The sequence below is a fragment of the Emydura macquarii genome, unplaced genomic scaffold (assembly GCF_026122565.2).
Source record: "Emydura macquarii macquarii isolate MOO-44397 ecotype Brisbane River unplaced genomic scaffold, CSIRO-AGI_Emac_v2 contig_2768, whole genome shotgun sequence".
Taxonomy (NCBI): domain Eukaryota; kingdom Metazoa; phylum Chordata; order Testudines; family Chelidae; genus Emydura; species Emydura macquarii.
Genome location: NW_027132905.1, coordinates 43,521,645 through 43,540,917, shown reverse-complemented (window position 1 = coordinate 43,540,917; position 19,273 = coordinate 43,521,645). Strand labels below are relative to the sequence as shown.

At 52.9% G+C, this 19,273-nt stretch overlaps 1 protein-coding gene across 2 annotated transcripts in view; it reads left to right on the top strand.

Moving 5' to 3' along the window:
- Positions 1 to 19,273, top strand: part of AGRN (agrin) — a 212,800-nt gene that overhangs the window by 134,072 nt on the left and 59,455 nt on the right. For both annotated transcript variants that reach the window (XM_067567281.1, XM_067567280.1), the window contains exons 5-8: positions 8,454 to 8,669; positions 11,473 to 11,697; positions 14,576 to 14,800; positions 15,639 to 15,845. In XM_067567281.1, the coding sequence (XP_067423382.1) occupies positions 8,454 to 8,669; positions 11,473 to 11,697; positions 14,576 to 14,800; positions 15,639 to 15,845 (873 nt within the window). The remainder of the gene's footprint in view (positions 1 to 8,453; positions 8,670 to 11,472; positions 11,698 to 14,575; positions 14,801 to 15,638; positions 15,846 to 19,273) is intronic.

Below are 19,273 nucleotides of genomic sequence, written 5' to 3'. Positions count from 1 at the left end.
GTGATCTAGTCTGACCTCCTGTATAACACAGGCCAAAGGACTTCCCTGAACTAATTCCTGTTTGACCTGGAGCATCTCTTTTAGATGATCGTGCTGGCTAAGTTTGTCTCATTGCTGTATTGTGCTCTCTCGTCTCTGCATCGTGTCCACCTGTTGTCTGTAGTCATATACTTAGATTCTGAGGGAAAGGACCATCTCTTTGTTACGTCTGCATAGTGCCTAGGAAAATTGAGACTTGGCCTGTCGGTGACGCATATAATCACAACACATGGAAAGATGTGCCTGCAGCCCGTTCGATGGTATTTTTAAACGCAAATTTATGTCGTTCCAAACCCCGGCTGGCATGAATGCAAAGAGGTCTTTGCCATCATGGGTGATATTCCTGCTGTTTGATATTTACTCAGACGCAATCTGCTGTACCTTTTTATTATGATGGGAATCCCAGGAACATTTCTTACTACACTTGTTACTACTGTACACCTCGATTCAACAAAGCACCTATGAACGTGCTGATGTCTTGTAGAAAAAGGACCTTCATACGCATGCTTAATGTTACAAACCTGCTTAAGTGCTATCCTGAATAGGAGGGTTAACACCTCTTTGTATTTTAAAATTTTTCACTTTCCAATTTGCGGTAACTTCTGCCAGGATATCTAAAATTAAAGTACAACTGAAGAGAGATCTGTTGTGGAAAGGAAAACTCCTGCTGACTTCAGTGGAAATTTCATGCTATGCAGCGCTTGTACAGCTGAGCGTCTTTGCCAGTTATAATAAACCTGGTCTGTATTTCTCAGTTTTTGATGGGAGAATAAAAGTGTTTATTTTATTCTCTCTGGGCTTTGTGCTTGCATAATCCAGCCTCATCGTGACAGTGGACAGGCGCTTTGTAAAATCAAATTTAAAATCATCTTCTGAGAACAAACGTTTCTTTACCGATAATACCTGAGATTATTGAAAGTGAAAGAAATGTAAACATCCGATTTGCTTGTTACTATTTAGCATTTTGGAGGGTTGGTTTTTTGCTTATTTTTATATGTTTATGTCTCAGTGAAAATCCAATGAAGTCAGTTTCACTCTTACACAAAGAGAGGAAATTCCACATCAGGGTGAGTCCTCATTCTTGACCCTCTCGCCCCACTAAACACACCACTTGTTAAGGGGCTCTAGTCTTATACTAGTGCTGTAATGGCTGGGGTTAAAACAATGACATTCACTGAATTATAGACTGATCGATTTTTCTGTTCAAGTGGAAATGTGTCTATTAGATTCAGGTATGAGAGCCTTTTTTTTTTTTTTTTTCCCCACAAAATTTAAACCTTTGGCCAAATCTTTTGGGATGTGAAATAAAAACACTCACCTAGTCTTCTGTTTACATGTCAGTATGTATGTAACCTGAGTGTGATTGTTTAACTTTGCTCCAAGTAGAAGGAATGAAAGCTTGATCATTTAATATCCTTATGCAGCCTCATCCAGATATCCTTCTTATAGTTTGCTGCCCTTCCATCATTTTATCTGTGTTGTTTTGTATCATTTTAAAATTGAGAAATGCTTAAATACACAAATGCTAGGGATCGTCCCCTGTTTTAGAGAGGCTGTCACCAGATCAAATTGAAAATTAAAAAAAAAAAAAAAAAAAAATTAAAAAACTTTTAGGAAACATTAAGACCAATAGAAATGTTTCCAGTATTTTAAATTCCAGTGCAACATTTTAAAGGATAAAAAACAAACCATTTTCTCTGTAATGTTTGCAACCAGAGCCCTGGGGAATTGCAGGGGTGCTGGGAAGTGAAATGGACAGCAGCGGGGCTAGAGGCAAAAGTGAAACTGACTGGTCTTAACTTCAGCCCGAAGGCTGAGACCAATGCGGAAAGGAAAGGCACCCTAAAATTGTGACCAGTAAATGAGGGTTGTGATTTTCAGAAGTGCTCAGTGCTGGCCTGACTCTGTTCCTGACAGCAGTAGTAAAAATCCCACTGGTGTCTGTGGGAGCAGTGCCCCTTTCTGAAGAGCACTGAGAGAGACAGATGAAAAGGGCTGCGTAAAGTCTAAATGTTCTTTTTTTTCTTTCTCTGGGAAGCTCTCATCTGAACCCATCCCTCCCATATGTGGTTAGGATCAGCAGGTTAAATGGAAATCATTCCTGGTCCCCAAGAACCCATCTCTTTCTGAGCATCACTTGTGTTTTGAATAATGGAGCTGGTGTCTGAAATAATTGTCCTCGTGATATAGTGTTACCTCCCTCTGCCTCTGCTGCACAAGAGTTCCTGGTGGTGCGCAGAGGTCAGCAGAGTGTTTGCGCCCGAGGAGGGGCCGAATGGGAGAACTGACCCCCAGTGCACCTTCCCCTCACCCCCGGAGCATGCATCTGTCAATGGCACAGCTGCGCTGAGCCGTAATTGTAATGGGAAATCAGACGGAGCATCAGTTATTGATTTGAGTTAGTCCTAAATTGGAACTATGGGGGCAGGGTGGGTGTGGATTAAACGTATAAGGCCCAGCCTCTGTTCAGACATTCCTTCCCCCACCACAATGTCCCTTTGTTCCCTGAATTAACCACTGTGGGTCTGGGCAAAGGGGCAAAGCTGTCACCTCCCAGCTCACCGCTTCCCGAAGGCTTGCCACTAGGATTGGGGGTGGGATGCTGGGTGCTGGCGCAGTGTTTGACGGGAGTGCTTTGGATTGGTGATTTCTAGCTATGTCTCAAGCGTCCCCCCAAGACCTGGATCTCGCTGTGTCTCTCTGGTATAGAATCAGCAAGGGGGGCGGGGGGCGTGTTCTTGACGGATGCAAACGGGTGATTTCCCAGCGTCAGACTCTCCCCGCCCGAGCTCTTTAGTGCAGCTGAGCAGCATGGGGCTGGGGGCTGGGGAGGCCAGGGCAGGGTGGAGGAAATGATCCCAACGTGTGCTGTTGGCTCAGTGCCGCTGCCCTCATGCATCTTTCAGCACCCCCCTGATCCAGCTGTGTCCTCGCCCGCTCCTGGCTGCACAAGGGGAGCTGACGCCGTCGCACCCTGCTATCTTGCTTTAAATTATTCACCAGGCCTCGTCCCAGACAAAATGGAGAAGGAGACGGGGGCTGTGGGGGCCCAGTGCCGCATTGGTCACAGCATGACATGGCTAGAGAAGCCCAGACTGGGCTGCAGAACAGAGTCCTGGATGACATCCTCCCCTCTCCCCCCCGATGATGGGGGCTCATCTACAATGGATCAGGTTGGGGTGAGCTGAGGAGAAGACCTCAGTTTGTGGGTGCAGTGAGCTCCTAAACCCCATAGGACTCTGCTGCCTTGCCTCCCCCAAATGCCTGCAGCTGCTTCGGCTATCGCTGCTGGGTCCTTCTTAGAGAGGAAGTGGGGTTTGGGTGCCTGCCTGTTTTAGTCCCCAGACTGCCATCTGTAATGGGCTCTTCTGTCAGGGGAGGCGGAGGGAAGGGATCAGGTCCCCCCAGTCCATCCCCTCCTAGTGGCAGACTGTTCCCAAGGGCCACCCTGGGTCGAGCAATGACGTTTCCATTCTGCCCCTTGGGGGAAATCTCCACAGTCCCTGTGACCCTTTGCACTAGGAAATCTTCCCTCCTATTCAGGGAGGGAGGTGCTGCTCTCAGCACACCGGCAGCCCAACTGTTGTCAAGATCGTTGTAGGCGTCACGGCAACAGAGAGCTTTGAGGCTGCGTTAGAAAAAATGATCCTGGATGAGTTTTGCAGATGTTTACGGGGCACTTCCCCCCCAGCGCGAGGGCCATGCCCACACCTTCCTCCTGATGCCACTCACATGGGCACCAGGCCAGTGCCTGGCGGCAGACAGGCCTAAAAGATTGCATCCATTTACATCGTGTCTGCTCATCCTGTCTCCCCCACACAAAGTCCTGTTCTTGCTCCTGACGCCCCTGTCTCCAGCCCTCCTGCTCTTGGGTTTGCGCTTTCAAACTACGGTCCGCGCAGCCTGCTCCCTCTCTGCCTTCAAACCCCACATTTCTTGGGCAGCCTCACTCTCTGTCTCTGGTATTTCTATGGCACCCGCTGCTGTAATATCTGAGCACCGCGCCACAGCCCTGCGAGGGAAGGCAGTGCTATTGTACCGTTTTTGCAGAGGGAGAACTGAGGCACTGAGAGGCTAAGTGACTTGCTCAAGGTAACCCGGGGAATCCGTGGGGAAGCCGGGAGCGGAACGGTGAGGTTCTGAGTCTCACATCAGTGCCATGTCCACCTGGGCCATGCTACCTCCCCGGGCTGGCATTCTGGCCGTGAAGTGTCCGTTCCCCTCTGCACCTGAGCTGCTAGCCCCTGTCTCGCCCAGGTGTGGGCGGGAGGAGTCTCTCTGAGCACAGGCCTTGTGTCCGGTGTGATTGGAAGGTTCAGGGGACGCGTACGGTGCAATGTAGATGTACAGATCCTGCCCGCAGCGGCGCTGAAGAGAAGAGTCCAAGTGGGGCGCCGTGGGAAGAATCCAAGTCCACTGATGGGCGCCCCTTCTCCTTTCCTCCTGCCTGCAGTTGTGAACGATGGGTATGTGGGTTACTCCTGCCTTATCCTAGGATTATCCGCATTCTATGCTCCAGGCTCTTATTCCGTGCCCATCACCAGGGCGTCTTGGCAACCCTCCCCACCAACACGTGCTCCCACTCCCCTTCAGCCTGACTTTCTGACTTCAGACTCAGAAGCTCCCATACGGGTGTGGGTGGTGGCAGTGAACTGAGCTCTGTGAGGCTTTAGCTGGCATATCCACCCCTCTCCCAAATAGAACAGCCCAGCCCAGCCCAGCTCCCACAGAGTGAGAAGGTTTGCACTGGGGGATGAATTGGGTACTTTTATGTTACATGCCAGGCAGGAATGCTAGCACCTCACTCCCTGTCACCCACTCCTGCCCGGTCTTCTCCAAGCAGGTAGCTAATTGAAATCTGCTCGAGGTTTGCTCTGCCTCCCCGCATCTGTCTGGCTCACTGGCTTCCTCCCTTTGCCTTTTGAGAAGTCTGGTCACCAAGACAGCTCTGTCTCTGCCTCCCCTCTTCCCTCTGAGTGGCAACTTGATTATGTACTCCACAGTTACACTTCTGCTCCGAAGAACCTGCTCAAGAGGAAGGTGGGGATGGATCAATCCCCACTTGTCCTGCATGTCATATTCACATGCTGTCTATCGTCTCTTGCACCCTCTAATCTTGAAGCCAGCCAAACTCATCTGCATGAAAAAAAATAAAAAAGATAGAGAGCGAGGGAGAGCAACAGCAAGGGAAAGAGTGAGGGAGACTATCCACCGAGCTTCATAAAAATGATAAATTGCTTTTAGATATTGGGTAGGAGAGAGAGAGAGTTCTTTTTTATTTGACGATATTAGTCTCTTAGTGGCGCATTGTTGCTGTGCATATGAGCTCAAAATCTCAGAGCAGTCAAAGCCAAGCGGCCGGGAATTGAAGTGTAAATGAGCCACTGCCAAGCTTTTTATTTTGCCTTTTATGATTTTTTTTTCTCTCTCTAGTATGTAGGTCAGTCTCCATTTTTAACATATATTGTGTATATGGATATGGGGTGGGTGGGTGTGTAGTGAGTGCAGTTTAATGTGTGTGTGTCGGAGGGGGGGGATATGCAGGCTTGGAAGGCTTAGATTTTTATCGGTAAATGTTGGTAGATGTCAATAGCACTGTATACACCCAAACTGACCCCCCCAAAAAAGTTTTTCCATCAGTAACGATCAGAATTTGCAGAGAGGCAAAGTAAGAAAATGCTGCTTGAGGGCCATTTAGGGTTTGATTTAAGGATATTCACTTTGTGTATTTTGACATGCGATGTTGACAGTTTGTTTTAACAGCGACCTTTAACGTTTTGGAATCTCAGCGTCTTTTGTCATTAAAGAATTATTTCTGCCCTCCACTGGCTGACATCCCCTGCCTAGTTTCCCACAAGTGTGCACATTTAAATGCATAAGAATAGTTTTTGAATACGCTTTAAAAACCCATTGGAATTATTTAAAAAAAATGAATTCTGCCAACTCTAAGTATATGCAGGGTGTGTGTATGTGTGTCTGTAATGTATGTGTAGTGCATGTGTGCAGTAGATATGTGTGTGTTCTAAGTGTGATGACGGTTATATGTCATGGGCTTGTGTGCATGAATGCATGGTATGCATGATGTGCGATAGGTGTGTACTCCACCGGAGTGCGCACGCGTAGTTTGTGCAGCGAGAGGGTGTGCTCTGGATGTGTGTGCCCAGGGGCTGTGAATGTGGCGGATATTTATTGTTCTCCACGTGTCGGTGACATTAGAGGAAGTGGTCACAGAACTCTGTCATCTCCTCCCACCGTTGTAACTCACAACCCCCACCTGCACATATCAGAGTTTGCATGCACTGGCCCCCACCTCTGCAAACTTCAAAATTATCTTTCCTGTTACATTAGCAATTCAGATGCTGAACTGGTTTGCGCTGGCTGCTCTGATTACTGTATATGATAAAGAGATTTGTGCATCTCCTAGTATAAAGACACCCTCAGCCATGTGATCCCACTTGATTTGCATAAATTGCAATGTGTTAAAGATAGTGTGTGTGTGTTTTCTACCCCACACTGGGTTACAAGGTGAGGACGTTTTTCTTTTCCTTTACTCTCAGCTTTTTCTTTGAATTGCCTTTCTCTCTTACGTGAATGGGCGTCATTAAATGCTGGTTGGTGTGGAGGGCTCTGGAAAGCTTGATCCCAGCCATCAGCTCAGAAAAGGCGTGGTCACTGTCAATACTTTGGGGACAATCAGGGGCGGTTCATCCATCTACCTCTGTGGGTGGGGCCAAGAATCTCTCCATGGCCCGGTTCATTTCACCCGCCCTGCCCTCATGGCCATGTCTCATCTCATTCTTTGTATCACTGTAGATCAGGCCCTGTGGTGGTAGGTGCTGTAATGCACAGAGTAAGTGACCATCTCTCCCTCAAAGAGATTATGCTCTTAATCAACAAGACCGACAAAAGATGGGAGAGGGAGAGAGGGGAAGTGATTTGCCCAAGGTCACGTCACGGGGCAGGGGCTGAGCTGGGAACACTCAGTCCCTTTCCTCTAGACCACTCTGCCTCCCAGCTGACTGAGTTTGCTTTTACCCAGCAACCTGAAGGTGAGACAGGCCCTCATGGCACCTGACATGTGCGGAGAGGTGCAGGGTGCAAATCCAAAGGACCGACAAAGGCCTTGCAGGTTCCTCTTCCTCCCCACTGCATCCCTGGGACGACGGCAGTATTGAAAGCCCCTTTTGTCTCCTGCAATCATGACTTAAGCCATCTGCAGGCAAATAGCCAATATCCCCAGTTCACCGGGGTCTGCACACGTGCCCGCTGCCATAGAAGAGAGTTGGTGTCAGCGTGTGGATGAGAGCCCAGGAAGCGCTTGGCGCCCAGATCTGTGCTCTAGCCGCTAGCCCTCGACTCTCTCTCCCGGTTCTTTTCACGGTTCCTTGCTGATGAATCATCCCGCGGAGGGACGGCAAAGGGCGTAGAGCAGGGCCGAAGCAGCACCCCGGGCGGGACTCGGCGAGGTCAGACATGGAGAGGTGGGAGTGATCCTGTACCCTGGCGTCCCGGGGAGGAGGGGGGTGTACAGCGTCAGGGCTGCCCCGCTGTGCATGTGAGCTGGGGGAGTGTAAAACCCCCTCCCTTTGAGGTGTCATTTGGCAGGGGGTTACTGTCCCTGGGCCTGATCCAAAGCCCAGGGAAGGCCCTGGAAAGACTCCCATGGGCATCAGTACCTCGTGAGGCTGCAGGAGCCGCTGAGGAGGACCCTGCTCTGGAGGGCAGGCAGCCGTGCAGGGACAGGCCCGAGGCCGGAGGGCGGCAAACGTTGCTGTGCAGAGGCAGGAGAGTTGATCATTAATATCGCGGCGTGACCCCGCTCCTTTCCTGGCCAGCGGCGATGGTCCCACCAGGGCAGGGTCTGGCCCGGACTGGCACCCTTTGGCCACGTGTAAATAACGACTCTCACGAAGACTTTGTTCTTCCAGCGGCCTCACTGGTTGCTGTGTGTCCCACGGCACCTTGGCATGTCTTGGTCTCTCGAAGGCAGGCTCCTGGGGACTGTCTTTATAGCTGGGTTTCGTGCACCATTTGCTGAGCCCACGAGTGCTGAACAGATACATAACGATCGGAGGTGGGCAAAGAGAATAACCGGCCCATCCAGCATCCCCATATGGCAGGCGGGGATTATCTCACAGGGGGGGAAACTGAGGCACACAGTCAGGTCCAACCCCTGGGAATCTGTGCTCTCGGTCCTTCACAGCTTCAAACTAAGAAGTCAGGAACCGCACCCAGGAGTGGGGGCTCTCGGTCCTTCATGGCTCCTAACTAATAATTAAACCCACTCCTAGATTCAGGTGCTGAACCCAGGCATCTGGGCTCTTGTGACTGTTAGACCCTGGCTCCCATTGTTTTGTGTCTCCGGATAAGCATCCCCGGCTGACCTGGCCTCTGTCTGTCTCTCTCCCCTGCAGTGTGCCGAGGGATGCTGTGCGGATTCGGAGCCCTGTGCGAGAAGAGCGCCACCAACTCCTCGCAGGCCTCCTGCGTCTGCAAGAAGACTATCTGCCCTTCGGTGGTGGCCCCGGTCTGTGGCTCGGACTATTCCACCTACAGCAACGAGTGTGAGCTGGAGAAAGCCCAGTGCAACCAGCAGAGGCGGATCAAAGTCATCAGCAAGGGGGCATGCGGTGAGTTGGGGGAGGACGCGCTCGCCCCGGCCAGGCCAGATGGGCATCCATGCGTCAGCTTGACCTGGCCTCGTACTGATGCTCCGGCATCGGTGGCGTTCTTAAAGGGATACAGCCGTCAGGAGCTTGGAGAGGATGGGGGCTGTGAAACTAGAGGTCACAGCAAGTCCTCAACCATTGTCAAAGCACTGTAGGGAGCGGGTGAGGATGGAGAAGGAGAGAGAAGTCCCAAGACTGGAAGCAGGGTCCAAGGAAAAGGGTTAGGTGCCAGAGCCATCCCCGGTGTACAGACTATTTTTAGCCCTGCTGGCTGGAGTCAGCTGACCCGGGCTCTGAGACTCGCTGGGATTTTTTTGGCCGTGTAGATGGCTAACCCTGCTGCCTGACCATTCAGCCTGGTGCCAGCTTTCCTAATGCCTTTTCCACTTCCCCTGGCTGCTGACGTCCCTCGGTGCTAGGGAGAAGACACCCCCCGCCCCAGCTCCAGCCTTCGCCATACCATAAAGAGCGAGAGTATCCAGGGAGCAGTGAAGGTGAAGAAAATGTCCCTAGTTCTCTCCATCTCTCTTCCAGCCCTGCCTGGATTCAGTCCAATCAAGAGAGGGGAGGAGAAACTGCCGGGCTGTTCTGTAGCACTCTTCAGCTAAACGGCTCTAAGCACTTTCACATGTTATCTTTATTTAACAGATGGGCAACTGAGGCACGGTGGGGGGAAGTAACTTGGCCAGGGCCATACAGCCACTCAGCGGCAAAACCAGGAACAGATCTTGTCTAAGCCCCAGGCTGGTACTCTAGCCACTAAACAACACTGCCTCTAGTAGCAAGAGCCAATTCACCTGCTGTGGAGAAAGAGTCTGACAGATTAGCCCACGCACACAGCTAGGTGAGCCCCTGGCTCGGGGATGGATATTTTTCCAGGAGGCCGGATGAGTGAGGCTAATAAAGGCCCTTCCCGGGGCTGGCATGCACCAGCTGTGAGCAAGGAGCTGAGTAAATGAGACCCCAGTCTCCTCGTCTCAGAGTAAATTAACTTGACCTTTCCCTAGCACAACGCTCCGGCTCACAATAAATCTGCGCTCGGCACTCCTGCCACAGGCCTCGTCAGAGGCGAGAGTGTGCCGAGTGATTTATTTAAAATAATAATAATAAAAAAGTGACAAATTAAAAAAAAAAAAAAAAGCCGACAAATAAATTTTGGCCCGTCCCTGTCAGCGAGGCAATTGCTCCTTGAGTTCTTCCTCCAATTACATGTTGCTGGCGGTACCTTAAGGACCCTTGTTTTGCTTGTTTGCGGGAACAAGAGTCTGGAAGAGAGCTTGCAGGGAGGGGAGCAGGGGAATTGGGAGCAGGAAGCTGGGGATGCAGATGTGTCTGAAACACCAGGGGGTTGGGGCAAGGGCGTCTCCTTGTGTGACTATCCTGGATTGAGGGGCTGATTCTGCAAAGGGCTGCGCACCCTCCATTCCAGTTGATTTCAGGAACGGATGCGCAGCAGCTTGCGAGATCAGGCGTGTGGGGCCTGATCCAAAGTCCAGCTGAAGCCCACGGAGAGACATTCGTTGACGTCGGAAGGCTTTGGATCAGGCCCCGCAGGCTGGAAGAGGCAGAGCAGTCTGGCTTGGATCCAGCCAAGCACTGAGGCAAATGCTTCACTTTACGCACGTGAGCAGCCCCGTTGACCGCAGCATTACTCACCTGCAGAAAGCGAAGTGTGTACTGCAGTACTTGGCCAGATCAAACACTCAGCATCTTGCCGGATCGAGCCCCTCGTGAGAGCATGACGGACAACTCAAAGCCAAGTGGAGACGAGGTCACTCTGTCCTGTAATGACAGCGAGGAAAAGTCTGGGCAACTGCAGAGCTTTCTTGCTGATGAGTCCCACCCACGACGGTCCTAGCCCCCGCACTGGTTCAGGCGCCTTTCGGCATGTCTGGTTCACACGCGGACTGTGTGTGCGGAGGAGCACGTAGGACACGCATCCTTAACTAGGCATGACCCTTGTGTGTTCCTGGCATTGAGCCCTTAATAACTGATCCCAGCTTCCCCTGTTTGTGATTGTGTGGTTGCTAAAACCTTTAGTGGTGCAATAAAAGGGCCAGTGACGCACCTACGCTGGTCAGCCAGTCTAAAGGATCTAGCTAGATTTCAATCCAGGGGCTACGTGATCTGCCAGGAGGCTACGCCCCGGTGGGATTTGCCTTGGTGGTGATGATGGTGATGATCACCTGTCTGCATCCCTTGTGCGTGTGCAGGGATAGGTTAGGCCCTTGCGTTGCCGGAGCAGCACGTGGCTCTGAGTCGCAAACGTCCCTTGAACGGGCCCTGTCGGAGCGGGGCTGGATTTCGGCCCTTGCTGCTCTGCCGTCTGCCCGGCATCTAGATGCTTTCTTTTGTGCTGATCTGAGCCTCCCTGTACCGCTCCGTAGCATTCTGCAGGACGCAGGATGCAGAGGGTGGGATGCTTCATTTTGTGACTGGAGGAGAATGATTTGTGTGAAAGCCCTGAACTTACCAGGGGGCTGTCCGGGCTGCTGCTAGTGCAGGTGCTGCTGGGCTTTTGCTGAGCAAGGAGAGTGTAGTCCAGGATGTCCTGCTCTGGAAAGGGACCCTTCGTCCTTAACTGGGCCGCGGGGAAGGATCTTGCCCACCAATCTCATCCTCGTGCCCATCTCCCTCCCAGGCCTGGTGGGGGAGGCAGGGAGGAGAGGAAGGCTGACGAGGGGAGTAGGATGGAGAGTGAAGGGATGTGGGGCGAGGACCGCGCTGTGTTCACCCACCAGCGCCGGGTCCCTTCTCTCTCCAGGTTCCAAGGACCCCTGCACCGAGGTGACGTGCAGTTTCGGCAGCACCTGCGCCCGCTCCACGGACGGCCAGTCGGCCAAGTGCATCTGCCCGGCCTCCTGCAGCGGCGCGGCCGAGAGCACGGTGTGCGGCAGCGACGGCAAGGACTACCGTGGCGAGTGCCAGCTCAACAAGCACGCCTGTGACAAGCAGGAGAACATCTTCAAGAAGTTCGATGGGCCCTGCGGTGAGTGCCCTGCCCACGCCGGGAAAGCCCGCGAGTGCCGGGGGGGGGGGGGGTGGGGGTGGGGAGGACCTCCAGCCCCAAGCGGGAGGATTTGCTTGAACTAATACGACCGATCTGCCCTGCAGAGGGAATTGCCATACCAGGCTTGAGCTCGGTGTCGTGCCAGCCGGCTAGCAGCCCTAGAAGCTTCAGGGCGGAGTGCGTGCTGGGCATGTGCGGGGGGGGGGGACGCTGTGAGAATACAGCTGTGAGCTCCTCCTGGTAGCCGCAGGGTGGCCGTGGGCTAACGCAGCTGCATATGGTGGCCTGAGCCACCTTCAGTTCTACCGGTGCAGGGAAAAAGCAGGAAATGCTGCACTTGGAAATGCTGGAGGGAGGGAATCAGGCCACCACGTGGTAAAGGCCAAAGCACAGTGGGTCGATTTCTTTATTTGGGGGCTTCTGAGATCAGTCTAGGCAGCGAAGAACAACAAAAGACCCGCACAAACCAATCGTACTCAGCCTCCAGACTGTCCAGTCACAGCATTCAATCTAAAGTCACTCTGTCTACACTTCCACTGGGGCCTCCTCCCCTTTCCAAGGGCTTCCCCGAGGCCGCTGGGGCAGCCTGGCCCCGGGGCTGGGAGAAGGCAGTACCTGACTGCTGGCTTTCCGTTACGCTAAGAAAATGGGGCTGGGGCAGTCGGAAACCACTCCCTAGGGTGTGAGCTGGGACAGGGACTGCCCCAGCGCTCAAACTGAGACTAGGGCTTTCCGAGGAGCACTTCAGTACCAGAGCCAGGGCAGGGGGCTCCCCAGTATTGGGACAGTGCTTTATACTGGAGCAGAGACGAGGCTCTGAGCGCCTCTTTCTCCCCCTGCCCTGCATTGACTGCAGGCCTCTCCTGCCAAACTGCTTCTCCAGCAGTCACAGGCCTTGAAGAAACAGGTGGCGTCCCCTAATGAAAGGAACCCATCAGTCACCCAGAGTGATAGTGATCCCCGGGGAGTATGTCTAGCCCCAGGACAGCCTCCGTTGTGTTTAATTATTGCTCTGGAGCTTTGCAATTAAAAGTGACCATATTAATTAGGAAAAACACCAGATTATGAAGGAGACGTGCCAGGTTCCCCATCTGTAATTGTGTGGGGGGAGGAGGGCGAGGCGGGACATTGGAAGAGCTGTTCATTTTTGCAATACACCAAGTTGCCCTGATGTCACAAAATCACCCCGAGCTGGGGCAGGGTGCGTGTGTGTCTGGGCCAGGAAGGGCTCGCCAGACAGCACCTGGAAGCTGTGTTCAGCTCTGGACAGCTGAGCATTAGGAGGAAAGGGAAGGGAATTCAGAGGAGAGCAGCACGAGCGGTGGAAGGACTGAAGGGTCTGGGGTAAAGGAGAAAGGAGGAGAACTAGGACCCAGGGCGGCCACGTCCCGATTGCCTTCGTCCCCTACCAATTCACTGGCACTCAGCACCTCGGAGGATTGGGCCATCAAGAAGCAAACCTGTCTGCAGGGGCTTCGAGGCGTATGAACCCCAAGGAGAAGTCAGGGTGGGGCGAGAAGTAACATGAAGCAATTGAGCAAAACAAGCATTCAGGCCGAGAATCAGGAACCAGTTCCTAATGGTGAGAGCTGCTGAGCAGTAAAACCATTTCCCCAGGGCAGCGGGAGGTAATTTTAGACTGGGGGAGGCACAGTGTTCACAGACCTTTTCATAACGTGGACCACAACTGAATAGTGGGAATCTTGTTCCCCTGCCTACAGTCCTAGACTCAGTCCAGGCAGCTAAAAGCTCTCCGCACTCGGCTCAGCTGACTTGGGCTCGTGACGCTCACATGGTGGGCCTGAAATGATCAGTGAAGATGTTCAGGCTCGGGCTGGAGCCCGGGCTCCGGACCCCTCCCTCCCTTGCCAGGTTTCAGACCCCGGATTCCAGCCCAAACCCAAAGGTCTACACGGCTGTCTTTAGCCCCACAGCGCCAGCCCAAGTCAGTTGACCCTGGCTCCAAGACTCACTGCCGTGGGTCCTTTTTTCGCTGTGCAGATGACCCTGGTCACCACGGCAGGAGCCCCACCTCCCTTCCAATGCACGGTCCTGTTGCATCCCAGCAGCAGCTACAGGGTAATGCTAGGGCCCTGATCCAAAGCCTGCTCCGGGGCCTCCAGGCACACAGGAGTGTCTGTGTGTTAGGATTAAAAGAGGAGAAAAATTCAATCCTGTGTCAACAATTACAGCTGAAAATGACTCTCCGCAGCCCAAGTATTTGCACTTGGCAAGAAAAATAAGGAACTAAAAAGCCCAGGACTCGAGAAGGGATTAGCACCTAGATGGCGTCTGGTTTTGCCTGTGTATTTAGTATGCTAATATGGCCAGTTTCGGCTGGATGAATTCCTGGAGGCTTCATCACGTGATGTAGCCTTTAATTCCTGGAGGCTCTAGGACAACCCTAGCTGCGTGTGGGGCTCCGGACTGGCGTAGCGAAGAGCGCTGCAGGCCAGCGTTCGGATGCCTGGGCAGGGCTGTCAGAGGGCGGGTTTAGACCATCCCGGTTCACCTTTGTGCTATTCAAGTCCCGCTTGCTTTTGCACGTGCTCCTGGCGATGAGTGATTGGGACAGCGACTGGCTGGGTCAAACCCTCAGCCTCTGAATTTGTCAGCCACCTTTCTCGTCACCATGAGTCCCCTGGATCTCTCCCTCTGCGGACGGGGTCTTACTTCAACAGAGTCTTGTAGATACCGAGAGAGAAGGGAGCACCAGGGCCGCAAAGAGCTATATTGGGGTGCGATGGGGCCAGGCTTAGGACAGCCCGACCCTGCTGGGGCGTGTTGAGCAGACCCCGGAGATGGCTGTGCAGCTCTGAGAGCGTCTCTCTCTCTCCTCTCCACGGTTCCTGTGCAGATCCATGTGCGAGCACCCTCAATGACATGAACCGGGTGTGCCGGGTGAACCCCCGCACCCGCAGAGCGGACCTACTCTCCCGGCCTGAAAACTGCCCTCCAAAGAGGGACCCGGTGTGCGGCGACGACGGGGTGACCTACGACAACGAGTGCGTCATGGGGCGGTCGGGTGCCATCCGGGGGCTGGAGATCCAGAAGGTGCGTTCGGGGCAGTGCCAGCCTCAGGGTAAGTACCTCTCAGCTACTTGTCTGACAGCAGGGGGGCGGGTAAGAACTTGTGTTACAGGGCTGCCCGTTTCCTTCCCTGGGGTGCCCCGCCAGGGGGTGCTGCCCAGGGAAATGTGACGCTTCCCCCGCCCCAGCTAAACCTGCCGGATTTGGACAGAGAAGCTTCCCCCCTCCCAGCCTCTCCCCACCTTCGTCATCTGGCCCCACTGACCGAGTGGAGAACCCGGTGCAGGTCACTGCTGGAGACGAGTGCTGGGGGTGACGGCCCAGTGGGCCAGGCTGGATAGCGAAGCCTGTGTCTGGTGGCCCTGGCTCCGGGGGCAGCAGAGAAGACTCGATAATCCTGGAGGGCGGGGAAGGGACTGTTGCTTCAGAATCTGCATCCGTCCCTCAACGAGAGCTGGGCTGTATCCGGGAGTATGGATCTGAACACCCCTGTGCTGAGGCCACTCATGTCAAATTGAACACAGGCCTCAGTCTCTCTGAACTCCCCCAGGTAGTCCTCACCCTGGCCCCCCTTCAGCAAGTCTCCTGGGATGAGCTCCCGGGATCTGCAGCCACCTTACAGTGGAGCCAGCAAACGGCTGGTGAGCCGGAGCTTTTCCATACGTTTGTGCGTCCCCTCTTCCCAGTTCTCTTCCTAGCTGCGTGTGGGTAGATCTGTGCTCCTTGGTCTATTCCACGCTGGGGTCCCCTTTGCACCCGGCCCGAGCGCCCCGCCCCATTCCCGCGGCCCCCCCCCCCCCCCCCCCCGAGTGCTAGCAGATCAACGCCAGCTAGTCCCACTCCTGCTGCCAGCTGCAGGCGTCAGCGGTGCCTCCCTCCTCCTGTTCCAGACATGTGCAAGGATGAGTGCAAGTTCAAGGCCGTGTGCCTCAACCGCCGGGGCACCACCCGCTGCTCCTGTGACCGGATCGCCTGCGACGGCGCCTACCGGCCCGTCTGCGCAAGGGACAGCCGGACCTACAGCAACGACTGCGAGCGCCAGAAGGCAGAGTGCCAGCAGAAAGCCGCCATCCCGGTGAAGCATGAGGGCCCTTGTGGTAAGCGGCACTGCGGCGGTCCTATTTGTCCCAGTGCATCTCCCCCACCTGCTTTGTTACCCACCCCCAGCGGGGAGAACGCTCCACGCCCCCTCCTGCTTTCACACATAACGTGGCGAAGGAGAAACCGTGCTGTCCAGACCCCAGAGGTAAGTCGTGTCCACGTCCCTGTAGCCACTGGGCGGCCCTTCTTCCCCTTTATGACCTACAGGCCAGTAAGATCCATCCCCTCCTCTTCTTCCTTCTGCCCGATCCTGAGTACCACCTGTCTCTCTCCTCTGTCTCCGTCGCTTGCCATTTCTCTCTCTCTCTGCTCCAGTGTCGTCTGTGTCTGATGTGTTCTGGGACGGAGGGGAAAAAATGGTTTGCACAATAACAACAAGAAGCATCTTGAATGTTCAGTTCATGTCCCCCATCCAGCCACTCCCTGCCAAGTGCACATGCTGTATCATGCAACTCGGAAGCAGCCCTCATTGCTCATCCTCTTACCAGGGGTAGTGCCAGTCTCCCAAGTCCCTTTCATTGCTTCCCCCTCCATGCTTTCCAGCCTTTCTCTGCTCTAGGTGCCCGCCATAAGGAACTCTTCTCAGTGCTGTTTCTCTCTGATGGTCTCGTCATGTCTTTGTCTCGTCTCTGGGGAAGAGTTGGGTGAAGGACCCATTGATGAAAGCTGTTTAAGGGATCTGGGTTGTGGGATAGAATGGGGGCCTGGGTTTCTCTGGGATTATGAAATTCAGCTGTTGCCCTGGAAACTGAATGAGTTAACTACAGTCAGCCCACTGACTGGCATCAATTGGAAGAATTGTTGATTTCAGGTGGTATTTATTTTATTATAGAAAAAGTATAGCTGTATCTTCGAATTGCTCTTGTATCATCTCAAACCTTCTTAAAAGATCTTAGGTTAACCCCACTTTTTCAGGAACGTTGGGCTGGCTTTGTTCTCCTGCTGTCAGAGTCTCAATGTTAGCAACCCTGCCTGCTTTAAAATCATTTGTCAGTCATCAGATTGGTTTAATGGAATCGTGATTTTCCTTTTTAAACAGAACACTTGGATACTTTTCTGGTCGTTGAAGCAGTAGGAGTCACTTTTTTCAAGTTTTTCTCTGCAACCATGAGGGCTAGAAACTTGCTTTTCTTTTTCTAGTGAAAACATTGATTCTTATATATTCACAGGACTCCAAGAGCTGGGGCTTTAGGAAAAACAGCAACTACTGCAAGACTTGCAGTAAAATTGTGAAAGTTGGCCGCCCTGGACTTTGTTTTCCTTCCCTAAGCTGTATTCACTCCTTCCTCTGTTGCGCTGCTCTTGAAGTTCTGTTCCTTCCAAGGCCCATTGAAAGGGTTGGAGTCTTTCCAATGATTTTAATGGGCGTGGGATCAAACCCTAATGTCTCAGCTCTTCTGAAAATCCAGCCCTATGTCTCTGTTAGTATCTCAACACTGCTCAAGCCACGAGGGTGTAAATCTGGAGTAGCTCCACGAGCTTCAGTGGAGTCACTCCAGATTTACACCAACATCAGTGAGAGCAGAATCTGGCTGTATATCAACATGGCATCTCGGCGTATCTGTCCCTTGCTGGCTCCTGGAAACAAATGTTTGGCAGATTCTGCCATTGTCGTCTCAACCCTGCTCTGTCTCATATGGGGTAGCTTCTCTCCTCCTGCTGTTTTGATTCTCCTTCATTTGACTGCTTTCCCTTTCCTCCTTTCCCTGCAGGCCATGCAGCCAGCCAGGAGAGCAGGCACACACACTGTTCCTTTCAACAGCATTTGCTTGTGGGATGGAAAGTTAATAAAATCCTGGGCAAGAGGTGAAGCAGAGTTTGATGCTTGATCAGCCAAGACTTGGAGGTTTCAGAGACCATGTGACAGCTCAGTTGCAAAGCGCCATGCAGTGTAGTCAAGCCACAAGCCTTCTCTTTCACTGTCAGCCCTCTCATTTCCTCAGCTGCTGCCTTCCACCTCCAGGTCACGAGTTCAAACCCAGCACAAGACCAGAAGTGACCTGCACAGAATGAGAATGCGATCTCAGTGTAGTTTGTACAGGGCATGCATCCCCAGCAGAAAAGCACAATCCCCAGTGTTAACTTGTCCTTTCTGGCAGTCTGGCCACAGATTGACAGGACCGTGAAGGCTGTAGTGTAGTCAGCTGCTTAGTCCAGGCCGGGTTTAGGGAGACTTTATGAGGTGATGCTAGGCATGGGAGGTGAAGCAGACTTTGATGCTTGATCAGCCAAGACTTGGAGATTTCAGTCCGGGTGACAGCCCAGTTCTGCTCCAGAAGGGAGCTAGCGAGCCAGCGAGAACTACAGGGTCTGTGTCCGTACAGAATCTCCTGTAAATTCATTCTGCCTGCGTCCTGCCTCTTCTCTGTTGTGAGGGAAGCTGAAGGGATGTAGCGGTGGGGTCCAGCAGGCATACTGGAGGACAGTGGCTGGGGGTGGGGGAAGCTGGCTAGGAGCTGTCTGTGCTTTACCTGCTCTGCAGAGAAAGAGGCCTTAAGGAAATAGCTCCATGTGCTCTCACACACCTTCATGTGCCCGTTACAATCCCTGACTTTCCCTCCTGTCTCCACTATAGGGAGCAAGGTGAAGGCTCCAGGGATCTAGAGCATCCCTTCCCCTGGGAGGGCCCAGGTGGTGGTGGGGAGGGGAATAGGAACCTCCCTGAAGAAATCTGGGGGTGTCTCCTTTTACAGCCAGGCGGAAACCGCGGAGTGGTTCCAGCCCAAAGTGGGGGGGTTCAGGGAGCCTGGATCCAGTCGTACGCCCTGATGTGCACATCAAAGCCCCTTCTTTGGAGGCTGCCTCTAAACTCTCAGCCTCCTGGAGGAAGATTGCAGCTGATAGCCAGTTTCTAAGTGAAGAAGATTTAGCATAACTAGAGCCTACAGAGGGGAAGGAAATGAAAGGCAGCCTATTAACACGGCAACATGATGCTTTTAATCTTTCACAGATACCTGCCTAATGAACTCTCAGCCCTGCTGTTTGCTTTTCTCCAGCAGCTGGGGAAGGAAACAAAGCCAGGCAAAACAGCCCCAGCCTTGCCATCACTTATTACTTTTTAACTTCCTTTCTACTTCCAAACAAAGATGGAAGGATCTGAAAAGCCACCTCTAGGTGAGGGAAGATGGGATGAGCGGGTTAGGAATTTGGGAGAGGCAGAGTTTGACAGGGGCAGAGGGAAGGTCTCTGTAGCTGTGTCTGTCTGTTTTCCTCTTTCTTTCGTTCTTTCTTTCTTTTTTTTCTTTCTTTCTTTCTTTCTTTGTCTTGTGTTTTACAGCATTGCCTGTTTGGAGAAAGGACGTGCGTCCGCGCAGCACCCTACCACTCCCAACCGGGACGTTTCTGCTCAGAGGTCTGCTTTCTACCCTTTTCCTTAGCCAATGGCATTCCCTAGGATGTTGATCTCTCTCTTCCTCTCCCCCAA